The sequence below is a fragment of the Globicephala melas genome, chromosome 10 (assembly GCF_963455315.2).
Source record: "Globicephala melas chromosome 10, mGloMel1.2, whole genome shotgun sequence".
In the NCBI taxonomy this organism is placed as follows: Eukaryota; Metazoa; Chordata; class Mammalia; order Artiodactyla; family Delphinidae; genus Globicephala; species Globicephala melas.
The window spans coordinates 88187631-88201178 of NC_083323.1; the positions used below are offsets into that span (position 1 = coordinate 88187631).

Genomic DNA, 13548 nt, shown 5'->3' on the forward strand with positions numbered 1-13548 from the left:
TGAGATTTGCAATTTCTTCACATCCTTGCCAATGCTTATTGTCTTTTTGATTATAGCTATCCTAGTTAGTGTAAAGTGGTATCTCATTGTGGTTTTCATTTATATTTCCCTAGTGGTTAATGATGTTGAGCATCTTTTCATGTGCTTACTGGGCATTTGTATATATTCTTTGGAGAAATGTTGGATCCTCTATTTATTTATTTAAAAAAATATTTATTTATTTGGCTGCGCCTGGTCTTAGTTGCAGCACATGGGATCTTCATTGCCGTGTGCGGGATCTTTGTTGCGGCACGCAGGATGTTTTAGTTATGGCATGCAAACTCTTAGTTGCGGCATGTGGAATCTAGTTCCCTGACCAGGGATCGAACCCTGGCTCCCTGCATTGGGAGTGGGAGTCTTAGTTACTGGACCACCAGGGAAGTCCTCCTCTGACCATTTAAAAATTGGGTTATTTATTGTTTTGTTATTGAGTTGTAAGAGTATTTATATATTCTGAATACAATTCCCTTATTGGATATATGATTTGCTAAATCTTCTCTTACTCTGTGAATTGTTACCTTCACTTTTTTTTTTTAACCTTCACATTTTGAGCCAAATTTCTATGAGCTAATCAGTTCATAGAAATTACTGATTGAGTAATTACTATGTCCCAGGTATTATTAAGCCCTTGAGAAACAGAAACACTATGATGAACTGTTTTGCCTTAACTAGCTCTCAGTCCAATATGGGCAAATTACATGTTTCACATGTTGCATATAAACACATTGCAATAAAATGTAATTCATAAAGAAACAAAGCACTGTACTAGGAAGATGTGATCAATTTTACTTGGCAAGATCAAGGAAGGATCCACCTATAAGACGCCTTATAAAAAGGGGAAAAGCTGCAAGCTCAACTAAAAGAAAAATTCTATATCTATCTATCTGTCTGTCTGTCTGTCTATCTATCTATCTATCTATCTATCTATCTATCTATCTATCATCTATCAAGGAAGAGTGGGCATCTGGGCATGCAGTAATTAATGGAAGACATCAGAAAACTGAAAAAAATATTCAATGTGAGAGGCACAAAACATGTAGGATTTTAAGATAATTTGTAACTTTTTTTTTTTTTCTTTTTGTGGTACACGGGCCTCTCACTGTTGTGGCCTCTCCCGTTGCGGAGCACAGGCTCCGGACGCGCAGGCTCCGGACGCGCAGGCTCAGCGGCCATGGCTCACGGGCCTAGCCGCTCCGCGGCATGTGGGAATCTCCCGGATCGGGGCACGAACCCATGTCCCCTGCATCGGCAGGCGGACTCTCAACCACTGCGCCACCAGGGAAGCCCGATAATTTGTAAATTTTGAGCTTGGAAGATTGAGCGGAACCTATTAACGCTTACAAATAATAGAAAAAGAAAACACTTTCTCTCCCTTTCCCATGCTAGAAGTTTTATAAAAGACACACATTTTAAAATAAACCTAAATTAATCCTTTGAAAAGTCCTTTGTGTCACTTTCTCTCCCTCCTTTCTCCTTCATCAGGATCTTGAGAGAGAATTTAGAATAGAACTGGGTGTCACAATTCTTCTCTGACTCTAGAGATTGCAGACTTTCTTCATGGCATCAGTGAGCTGATGCCATCAAGACAGACTTAAAATATCTCTTCTTGGCTTTGAATATGAAACAGAAGCCAAGGAAGAGCTGCTTCCCCAAACCAGAGCCAGACACCACACTTGTTCCCTCATGCTTCTCCTTAACTAGAAGATGACGTCATTGCCCCACCAGATCCCCTACCCCCATGCATTTTATTCTGAGGGAAGATCTGAAGAATATTTAAGGGATAGATTTTCCTTTTATTCTTGTCATCATCATTGGCTTATTAACTGAAAACCTACTGTAAGCAGGGTATTTTGCCAGGCTTTGCATGTTTCAGTAGTAAAAGATATTGTTTTAATTTTTAAGAACTCTTTTCTTTTGAGAGGGGGACAAGTAGAGAATTTTATTTTTCCCTATTCAATTTTTTTTGTTGTTATTTCTGTAACAGCAAGTAGACTCTCCATTTAGGATACTATGGCCATTAATTATACTTCAAGTTTAGTACAGAAGACACAATTATAGTTTAGATTTGTTTACAATTTATATTCATAGTTTACATTTATCTAAATTTAATATTCATAGCTACTGAAATTGGAAACAAATGGAATTGCTATTGAATTAATCATATAGTCCTACAGCTTTTCTCTTCAAATTTTTCTCATTAGTAATGTCATGCCTGTCATGCAATTCTTACCTGGAAGTCAAAAGTCCAAGTGCCTCCAAAGGGTGAGAAAATTTCCATCTTCTCAAAATGGTATGCATTTCCGAAACAGTTGTTTCATCCCATCCAGGGGCACTACCCAGGACCAAAGGAAGGGAGCAATTTTCATTATTGCAGTAGAGGCGATAAAACCATAAGTATCTTCTCTTTTCCTCAGAGAGTCTGCAAAACCAGATTGGAAACTATAATTTACTGGAGTTTGCTACACTAACAAATGTTTGCTGTAAATACACAGTACAAAATGTTAGTCTAGTTCTTGGACTTTTATTTTAGTTTATTTTGGAAAACAAGTCCTTTATCTTTTGGGGACAGTTTGATAGGTTATTTTATCAGCTTATTTCCCACTAAATTTATTTTTTTATAGAAAAGTAAAATGAAATAAACTTCAGTTCAGATAATTCACATTTATTTTTCCTCACTTTTATGCTTGCCACTTTTTTAAGAAAGTCATTTTGGTTGGCAGAGTCTCTGTCTCTTTTAAGGCAGACCAAGTTTATCTGAATCCTGCAACATGTACTACTTAGAACAAAGTTGCTTAACCATTTACTTTCTTACATTCTTTATAAATTAACTTAGACCCAAGTGGGCCTGTGGAGAAATGGCCTATTTTGAAGACCATAGTCCTTCATTTCAAAGTAAGTTTCAATCAGAGTTCAGAAAACTTTTTGCTCTGAACTCCAAAAACAAAGATCTCAATTTGTCCCTGGATTCTGGCTTTAAATTCTCAGAGTTTGCTGGAAGTTTGGGGTTAAAATGCCAGTGAATAGGACTTCCTTAAGTGCTCAAGTGTTCCCCTCTGGAGAGTGGTCCCAACAGAAGATTTAAGTCTAGGACAAGGGCCATTGATTCACTGACAGTTTACCATGTTTTGCTTACACTCCAGCAAAAGCATTCAAGACCATGGTTCAGCTGAAGGACAGCATTTCTCACATGACAATGACAGCTTTTCAACACTGTCTCCTCCAAACTGATACTCTGTTGCTCAGCTTAAATTAACTAAAACTCCCAAGCAGGATAATAAGAATTATTGAAAGACTTTAAATATCGATATTTCTCTACAATTTCTTCTGAAGCCATCTTCATCTGCAAAGTGAAAGAACTGGATTATAGAGGATGATTTTTGAGGTACATTTAGTCTCCTTTTCTGTTTTGTCACTACCTTCCTCACCAGAAAGCCCTGGAAGAAAAAATTCCATAACCAACTTATTTCTATGGTATTAAAACAAGTTATATTTTCCTAACTGAATTCATTTTTTCAATATTGAACAGTGATTTTTTCTCTTTTACCTTCTTTTATTGAAGCATAATTTACATAAAAGAGAATACATGGCTTCAGTTAATTAAATTTTGCCAAATGCATACATCAAGTAAAAACTACACACTTTTCAAGATATAAAAGTTTTCTTATGCCACCAAAGGCAAGCACTAGTATGATTTCTTTCACTTTAGACTATTACCTATTTTCAAACTTCATATAAATGGAATCATAGAGTAAATATTCTTTTAGTTATAGCTTCTTTCACTCAGTATGTTTTTTAAATTACCCATATTGTTGAGTGTATCAGTAGATTATTCCTTTTAATTAATGAGTACTCTTCCTTTGTATGAATATATCACAATTTGCTTATCCTTTTTCATATTTGATGGACATCTGTGTTGTTTCCTGTTTGGGGATATTATGAATAAAGCTGCTGAGAACATTTGTGTGCATGTGTTCATATGGGTGTATTTTTCATTTCCCCTAGAAAGTACTAAGGAGGGGAATGACTTGGTTGTATGTCATATTTTTGTTTAACTTTTGAAGAAACTGTCAAACTATTCTCTGAAGTAGTTGTAATATTTCACATTATCATGTGTAGGGTATGATAGAACCAACTGTACGGCATTCTTGCCCACACTTGATTTTTGCCCATTTAAAAATATTATCCGGGCTTCCCTGCTGGTGCAGTGGTTGAGAGTCCGCCTGCTGATGCAGGGGACATGGGTTCATGCCCCGGTCCAGGAAGATCCCACATGCCGCGGAGATGGCGGCTGAGCCTGCACGTCCGGAGCCTGTGCTCCGCAACAGGAGAGGCCACAACAGTGAGAGGCCCGCGTACCGCAAAAAAAAAAAAAAAATTATCCAAGTCTTCAGAGTGTAATTAAAAGCATACTGATCATTTGAAAAGAAATTATACATTCTAACGGGTGTATAATTGTATCTTTATCACTAATTTGGGGAGGACTAGAACAGTCATCTTAACAAAAGGGGTTATTTTAATCAATGACATGATATATCCTTCCATTTACTGAGATTTTCTTTAATTTCTCTTAGCAAAGTTTTGTACTTTTTAATGTAGAGATGTTGATATTGTAAATAGAATTTTGAAAAATAAAATTTATTTTCTATTTTTTACTGGAATACAATTGCATTTTGCACATTAACCTCAAATGCTATGATCGTACATAATCACTCATATGAAAATAGAGTAAGTTTTATTTCTTTCTTTCCAACTTCTATACATTTAACACTTATTTATCTTGCCATAGTGCACTGGCTAGGATTTCCAGTACAACACTGAAGAGGAATATTTAGACAAATATCTTTGCTTTGTTCCCAGTTCAGGGGGAAAGCACTCATTCTTGCACCACTTAATACGAGGTTAACTCTAGATTTTTCCATAGATCTAGATTCAACTCAGGAGTTGAAGTCTGAGGAAGTTCCATTCTACTCCTTGTTTTGTGAGTTTTTATCATGAATGGGTGTTGAATTTTGTCAAATTTTTTTTCCAAATATTTCAAGATGGTATGATTTTCCTTGTATATCTTTTTCCATTCTTTTAACTATAATCAAGCTGAATTCTTATTTTAAAATATATGCCTGTAAACAGCATAAAGTTGGATATTACTTTTGTAATGTAGGCTAACAATTTCTGCCTTTTAATTGGGGTTTTTATTAATTTATATTTAACAGAATATTGACATGATTGGGTTTAAATCAACCATATTGTTATTAATTTTTTTGTCCAAACTATTTCTCCTTTTCTCCTGCTTTCTTTTGGATTTTTTTAAATTTAATTTTTGTCACCTTTTTGACTTTTAAATGTACTCTTAAAATTTGGGGGGTGTGCTTTCTTTCAAGATTATAATATTCTTTTTTAGCATATCACAGCCAACCACAATTAATGTTACACTACCTTATGTATAAGAATCTTAGAAAACTATGCTTTTATTTTTCTATTTCTCATTCTTTTTATAGTTGTTACACATTTTACTTTCATATATTGCAAACCCAGCTGTATATTGTGATTTTTGTTTAAACAATTATTTTTTTAATAAATTAATAAATGTGTAAAAAATGTGTATTTTTATTATCTACCTATTTTCCCTTTGTGGTGCTTTTCATTTATTCTTGTAGATTTGAGTGTCCATCTACTTATCACTTCTTTTAGCATGAAATATTTTCTTTAAGATTTCTTATAGTACAGATGAGCTTATAACTAACTCAGCTGTGCTTAGTTGAAAATGTTTTAATTTTGCCTTAATTTTTGAAATGTAATTTTACTGGTTATAGAATTTTAAGTTGATGTATTTTCTTTTCCCCTTTCAAAATGCAAGATAATGTTATAATGTCTTTTGGCTTCCATTGCTTCTAATGAGAAATCCTCAGTTAATGAGTAATCTGCTGAATTATAGTTGTTCCCATGGATGCAATTTGTTGATTTTCTCTAATGTGTTAGAAAAAAATGTATCTTTATCTTTAGTTTTCAGAAATTTGACTATAATGTGCTAAGGTGGTGTGTGTGTGTGCACATGCACACATGCTTGGGATTTGCTAAGCTTCTTATATCTGTGGGTTGATTTTTTTTTAAATCAAACTTGTAAAATTTTGGCTATTATTTCTTTCAGTTTTTTTTTTTTTTACTTCAATCCCTCTCTTCTCTCCTGTGTGTCCAATACACACATATTATATTACCTGATATTGCCCCACAGGTCACAAGGCTCTATCACTATTTTCAGGTTTTGTTCTTTCTGTACTTCAACATGGATAATTTCTATGGCCCATTCTTCAAGATCACTGTTCTTTTTTTCTTCATTATGCAATCTATTAAGCTTTTCCAGTGATTTTTTAAAAAATTTAGATATTGTTTTTCAGTTCCTAAATTTCCATTTTTCTACTGAGACTTCATTTGTTCACTCATACATATCTTTTTATTTAAATCCATAAAAGTCTTTATAATAGTTTTAAAATATTTGGATCTGTTTCTGTAAACTACTTTGCCCCCTCTTGGACTATGGTTATATATTCCTAACTCTTCCTATGTCTAGCAGTTATTGATTGTACACTAAACCTTTAAAATTCTGCATTTTGCTATCTTTTGAGTGTTGAATGTTTCAATTTTTTTAGTAGTCTGTTTAATTACTAGCAGAGCAGCTTGATCCTTTTGAGGCTTGTTTTTACGATTTGTTAGGCTAGGTCAAGTATACTCCTTAATCTTGGGCTAGAGCACACTTACTCCTAATATGCATCTTTCTGATTTCTTTATTGAATGCTGGGGTGTGGTGATCTTTCTCTATTATTACTAGTCAGAATTTCTATGTCTCCCAGCATTGGGCAACCTCTAGAATCTACATTTATTTCACATCTCCCTGTAGCAGTTCTTTAGCAATCCCTACGAAATCTCTATCTGCTCAAGAGTAGCTTAGTACTCAGCTAAATATATAAGGGGACACCAATACATATTTCTGTAGCTCCTAACCTGTACATCTTCCTTTTCTCTACTATTATGCTCTGTAAATTCCAGCTGCCTCAGCATCAATAAACTCCGATCTCTGCTTTTTTTTTTTTTTTTTTTTAAATCTCAGCAAGACCTGCATGCTCTTCTTTAATTATACCTCCCAGATCTATGGTACAGAAAATGCCTCTGGGCTGAAAGTCACTTTATTCATGCGTTCACCTTAAGGCCTGTCTGTTCAATTTCTGAGAGCAGTTGTTTCATATGTATTTTTCTTGTGTCATATTTCTTTAATTCAGGAGGATTAGTCTAGTAATAGGTAATCTTCATGGCTAGAAGTGGAAGCATAATTTCTTTCATACCAAATTATTTTATACCTTATGTTCCAGGATTTTCTTTATATCTGACATATTCTTTTAGCTGTCATCAAGAAGGTGTTTTTCTTATTTTTACAAATATTATAGGTACATTTTCATTGAATTTCATTGAGTCTGAACTTTCCGACTGATTACATTTGATCAATTTGAAAGAAGGAATAATTAAGTCACCAACTAAATGATAAAATGTGGTATTTTGAAAATGAATTTAATCTGTTTCTAACACAAGTTTTATCACATTGAAGGCTGGTCTCCATCTGTTTTCACAGTCCAGAATGAAATTGTACTCTACTGAGCACTGATAATTGTATTTGAGTGGGTGAAACAGAGGAAAATGTTACTTATTTTATAGTATAAGTTATTCTCTTAAATAGAAACTGAAGTATAAAACCAGTCAGAAATCACTGGGGTTAATTTAAAAACACAAACCTTTAATATTTAAAGGCAGTTACTGTGCTTATTATTTGTTGGTTTTGATATTTTTTGTTTGAATATTTTATAATTTCAAAGTATAGTATCTTTTTATATATTAAAAATCTCTCATTACAAATATATTAGCCTCTGATATGTGACACACTTGTTAAATGCAAGGTTTTATATTTTTGATTAAGGAGTATAAAAAGATGCTTCACCTAGTTAAGATGACAATAGTCTAGTATAAGAGTCTTTCAACATTTTCAATCCTTAAGGTAATTTTTATACCAAATTCTATGCAAAGGAACTTTATTCATTATAACATTTATTTTACACATATTATTTATCAGGCACAGTGTAGAACACTGGAAATGTAGTGATAAACAAGACAGATAGGTTCCTTGTTCTCTCAGCTCTTACAAGCTAATAAGAAAAAAACACATTAATAAATAAGATGATAATAGATTCTGCTAAGTGTGATAACATAAAAGGTAATAAGATAGATTGTAAAGAGAGTAAAACTCCATTAGGTAGGGTGATCAAAGAAGGGCTCTTTGAGAAGATCACAATTAAGTGAAGACCTATAGGGTGAGATGATTCAGTCATGTGAAGAACTAGGAAGGAGTATTTCATGTAGAGGAAACACCAAATAAGAAGGCCTTGAGATGGGAGAGGGAATATAGCACATGTGAAGTATGTGAAGCAAACTGATGTCACTGGCTTGAAGTGAATGAGGAAAAGAGTAAGACAAGTTGAAATTAGAGATCAGGGGAGTAACAAGATTACCCAAAATGGAATGCTTGATCACATTCAACACCTCAGTCTGGACGGTCTCAAACTTATTCCTCCTCCAGAAAATGACTCTAACATCTGCCCAGTTCATCAATTCAAAAACCTTAGATTCTCCATTGACTTAACTTGATTCTTTGGTTTTTTAATTGACTTAACTCCTATTTACTAATAATCATGAAGTCATGTCTTCTCAACTTCCAAATATGCTCCAAATCTAGCCATTATTACCAGTGTCCACTGCCATCTCCCTAGTTCTAGTGACCACGACCTCCTGCCTAAAATATTACATAAGCTACTCTGCTGTACTGCTTGCTTCCACTTACTTCCTCTCCAATCCATTCTTCAACTTGTAGTCAAAAGAATCACTCAAAAAGATTATTCAGATCACATGCTACCCCATTCAAAACCTTTAAATAATTTCTTATTCTTGGAATAAAATGCTTTATTATGTTATATATGTATATCACCACAAATATATGTGTGTGTGTGTATATATATACACACACACACACACACACACACACACACAGAGTTGCTTTCTTAGTTTTATGCTTTTTCCATGTTAGTAATGAGCACCATAAGCTGTGGCTTAGATATTACCAAATATTAAAGTCAAATAGTAATTACAAAGAGAGAATTAGTATTCTCTTATAATTCTTCCTGGTCTTTTTTTTTCCCCAGAGAATTACTGTTTGACAAAATTTAAGTATTCCTTAGTTACTAATTTAGTGCTATTAAAACATGATTTATTTCTGTTCTTTTTTAATCTGCCATTATAATTAAATTTTGCATTTTCCTGTTTAGTAGGACATTTTCCTGTCCTACTTGAAGGACTGAGCAATGTTTTATCACTGTTAAATGCTGATCTGTATCAGTCTCTGCTTTGTTGTTTTGAACTGAATGATCTCCAATCCTTTTATTTTTCCTTTGACCAAACAAAGTTACTAAATGCCCCAAGGGGAAAAAAAATCTTTAAAAAACCATGAAAAATTACTAATTTATTTCCTAAACATCAGTTGATCATCCAACAGGCATGATTTTAGGAAATGAAAGGAGTTACGTGGGAAGGAAGGTTCACTCTTGAAAGATATGAGTGCTTCTAGTATGACTGCTGGTATCATGAACAGCAGGCAAAATTCCCTCCCAAGAACTGGGTCACTTACAGTAAGGGAGACTGTTTCTGTGAAAGTCTGGCAATATGTTTTAAACATTCTTTGGGTGGTTCTTCAAGATCACTTCTATTCTCTTCAGAATCAAGTTTCATATATTCCCACTCAGTAGCTGGAAAATCAATCTGAAATAAATAAAATGGTTTGCCATGTATCAAACGCCTGAAAAATGCATTTTTAATTTAATGATTTCTATCTTAGATTTATAGAAACTAAAGTAAAATAAATACCCTATATTTTCTGTGCTTTTTATTATTTAAAAATAATTTTAAAAGAATCATTACAGTTTGGACTTGGTGTTTAAATATACATGATATTTGGCAAATCCTCAATTATTTATATAAATGGTATATAAATTAGTAGACTGTAACATTATCTTAGAAAAAATGAGAAAAATAATAACATATGAACTTTTCATACAGTTAAATGTTACATTTTTGTTCAGTGCTGAAATTACATCCTTTCCAATTTTCATTACTAAAATGTCTTTCTATTATTAAATGATGAAAATTATAGATGGTAATTATACTTTTTTCATATAATCACTTGATAAAATAAAAAGAGTTACTTTATGTTGGTCTCTACTATCTGAAATCTGTGAACCACTCTGTGGACATGATAGTGAAATCTTCTCTGGTAAAGATCTGTTTCACGAGTATAAAACCAAATAGAATATTTTTGCTGTGGCTCTATAGTTCAGCTTTATAGACAGAGCTAGAATGCAGGCCTTCTTTTTTCCTGGCTCAACATGCTTTCCACTAAACCATGTTTAAGTGATAATCTGATTCTAGTAAATAAAATAATAGTTAACAAAACATACAGTTTCGAAGTATGTAAATGAGCTAAATATTTTACTGCCCAAAATATTTGCTTAAGAGTATCATATATTATTTTTCATTTTCATATTAGAAAAATCTAAAGAATTTATTTTTCTCTGCTGAACTACCTTAGGTTGTGATCTCAGAGAAAATGGAAGAGTATTATAAGGTAGAGTGTGAGATGCAGTTTAATCTATTTGGGCTCTTATTTGAAAAAGTCAGCAATTTTATTCTGTAACCTTTGCAATTTGTTGCAAAATTTGTTTTTGGTATAAATTTGTTATAATTATCAGTTACTATTCCAACATGAAAAAAGAACTAACAGAAATGCTAAACCAAAGCAATATTATAGTAAATTTTGCCTCTTGACAGAAAGAGTAATCTTGATGCCTTGGAGAGAAGTGCCTGCAGTATTAGCATGTTACACTGTACTCTTTATGTATCCAAATGTTTTAAACACATAAAACAAAAATACTAGAAATAGTATTTAATGAGCTAATTCAATTTTATGTTGGTCCTAAGTAAAGGCAGGGTAGATGAGAAACTAAAGGTAATAGATGAGAATACAGTAGTACATGAGAATACAGAAGCTCCCTGTGAACAATCCATAATAAATTCTTTGATATATTTCAATTATGAAATTTTTTTTCATTTCTGATACATGAATGAGGCCCTATACAAACTGCATATCTTCATATATTATGAAGGCAAACAGTTACTGATTCTTGAGCCACTTATAGAAAAAATTAGGATTTTCCCCAATTGTTTCTTGTTCTAATTTTTCACAAAAGAGAAAATCACCCAAAGTATGTGTTAACGTATTTGCCCAAGAACTCTTTTTTTTTTTTTAACATCTTTATTGGAGTATAATTGTTTTACAATGGTGTGTTACTTTCTGCTTTATAACAAAGTGAATCAGCTATACATATACATATATCCCCATATATACTCCCTCTTGCATCTCCCTGCCATCTTCCCTATCCTACCCCTCTAGGTGGTCACAAATCACTGAGCTGATCCCCCTGTGCTATGTGGCTGCTTCCCACTAGCTAGCTATTTTACATTTGGCATGACTCTTTTTGAATTATGGTTTTCTCAGGGTATATGCCCAGGAGTGGGATTGCTGGGTCGTATGGTAGTTCTATTTTTAGGTTTTTAAGGAAACTCCATACTGTTCACCATAGTGGCTGTATCAATTTACATTCCCACCAACAGTGCAAGAGGGTTCCCTTTTCTCCATACCCTCTGCAGCATTTATTGTTTGTAGATTTTTTGATGATGGCCATTCTGACTGGTGGGAGGTGACACCTCATTGTAGTTTTTTTTTTTTTTTTGGTATGCGGGCCTCTCACTGTTGTGGCCCCTCCGCGGGTTGTGTAGGCCTCCTGTTGGAGGGGAGTGGTGCTTGTGTTCTGATGGATAAGGCTGGATCTTGTGTTTCTGGTGGGCAGGACCACATACAGTGGTGTGTTTTGGGGTGTCTGTGACCTTATTATGATTTTAGGCAGCCTCTCTGCTAGTGGATGGGGTTGTGCTCCTGTCTTGCTAGTTGTTTGGGGTGTTCATCACTGTAGCTTGCTGGTCGTTGAGTGGAGCTGGGTCTTAGCATTGAGACGGAGATCTCGCTGTTTGATATTAAGTGGAGGGCAGAGGTCTCTGGTGGACCAGTGTCCTGAACTTGGCTCTCACACCTAGAGGCACAGGCTTGACACCTAGCCAGAGCACCAAGACCCTGTCAGTCACACGGCTTGTTGTCCAAGCCACTAGAGTAGAAATGAGGTGGTAAGTGAAAAAGCAAAATGGCTTCTGCTAGCCCCACAGAGACTGCGACTGCTGTAGCGGGGCTGTGCCGCCACAGCTTGCAGTCCGCGGAGCAATTGGAGTCACGAAGGCTTCCTGTGAGTCTGTTTGGGCCGCCCGGGTTGCCCGCGTCATGGCTGCCAGTGCCACTCTGAGCACTCTGTTCAGCTGGCTTTCTGTTTTGCCGTGCGGCCGCTGCGTGCAGCTCGGGCTCACGGCTCCTCCTGCCCTGACAGTTTGCCAACTGCTGCCCTAGAATTCTTTTGAGTACTATGCATTACGGAGGAGGAAAAGGTAAACATTAACAATTAAAATAGGGTACAATATGTATATAGCACCCCAAAGCTGTGTTTCAAGTTATTAATGGCAAACATGTGACTCTTCTCCTTCCGTGGTCGTAAGCCACTAAGTCTGGCCTTGGCCTCAGTCTTTTTTTTTAATGGAATGCTCCAGGAGCATTCTTTTAATGTGTGCACTGCATGTGCCATGACACCTATTTGTCAAGTGTTGAAGATATACTCCTGTTTTCAAGCAAAAACAATTATGAGGCTCTTTCTTCTGGGGTACAGGCAAATACTCAGACCCAGTCATCCAAACTTCTAATTCATACCTCCTTAAACATTTGAACATTAGCTTCTTGTGTTCCACTTATCCATCTTACTTTACTTCCTCCCTCATCCTTTTCCACTTACACTTGGCCACCACGGTTTCTACTATGACTTCATGTCTTGGAATTCCTTGAAGGAGCTGCTGTGAATGTCCCTAGTGTCCATGATCCACAACCATGCCAATAAGGTGTCCATGGGCTTGCTCAGACCCCCATGATTCTTTCAGTTTGTTCAAAGAAATGCAGCCTGACTGTAGATGTAGTTTGGATATTATAAGGCACACAAATATTGGACCATAAGTTCTATGCAGTTCAAGGGAGGGAAGGATGCCTACTAACTAGATGGCAATTGCTGTGAGTCTCAAGGAAGGAGCTGTAAAAGAGGGACCCATATAGTGGTTCAGTAGTGAAGAGAAAAGAACCTATGCTACATTAGGGCACAAACTGTACTGTGGTCTAAGGACCAGGTACCAATATTAAGACTGTTGCCTCCCCATGACATTGCTGATAATTAAGGATAAGCAGGTAATGAAATGTTAGGTAAAGGAAAATACTTTGCA

The 13548-nt window shown here is 35.1% G+C and overlaps 1 protein-coding gene across 2 annotated transcripts in view; it reads right to left on the reverse strand.

Moving 5' to 3' along the window:
• PIK3C2G (phosphatidylinositol-4-phosphate 3-kinase catalytic subunit type 2 gamma) overlaps positions 1–13548 on the reverse strand; it is a 328570-nt gene that overhangs the window by 229995 nt on the left and 85027 nt on the right. For both annotated transcript variants that reach the window (XM_060305870.2, XM_030841385.3), the window contains 2 exons: positions 9758–9888; positions 2270–2458 (listed from right to left, as the gene is read on the reverse strand). In XM_060305870.2, coding sequence (XP_060161853.1) covers positions 2270–2458; positions 9758–9888 — 320 coding nt within the window. The remainder of the gene's footprint in view (positions 1–2269; positions 2459–9757; positions 9889–13548) is intronic.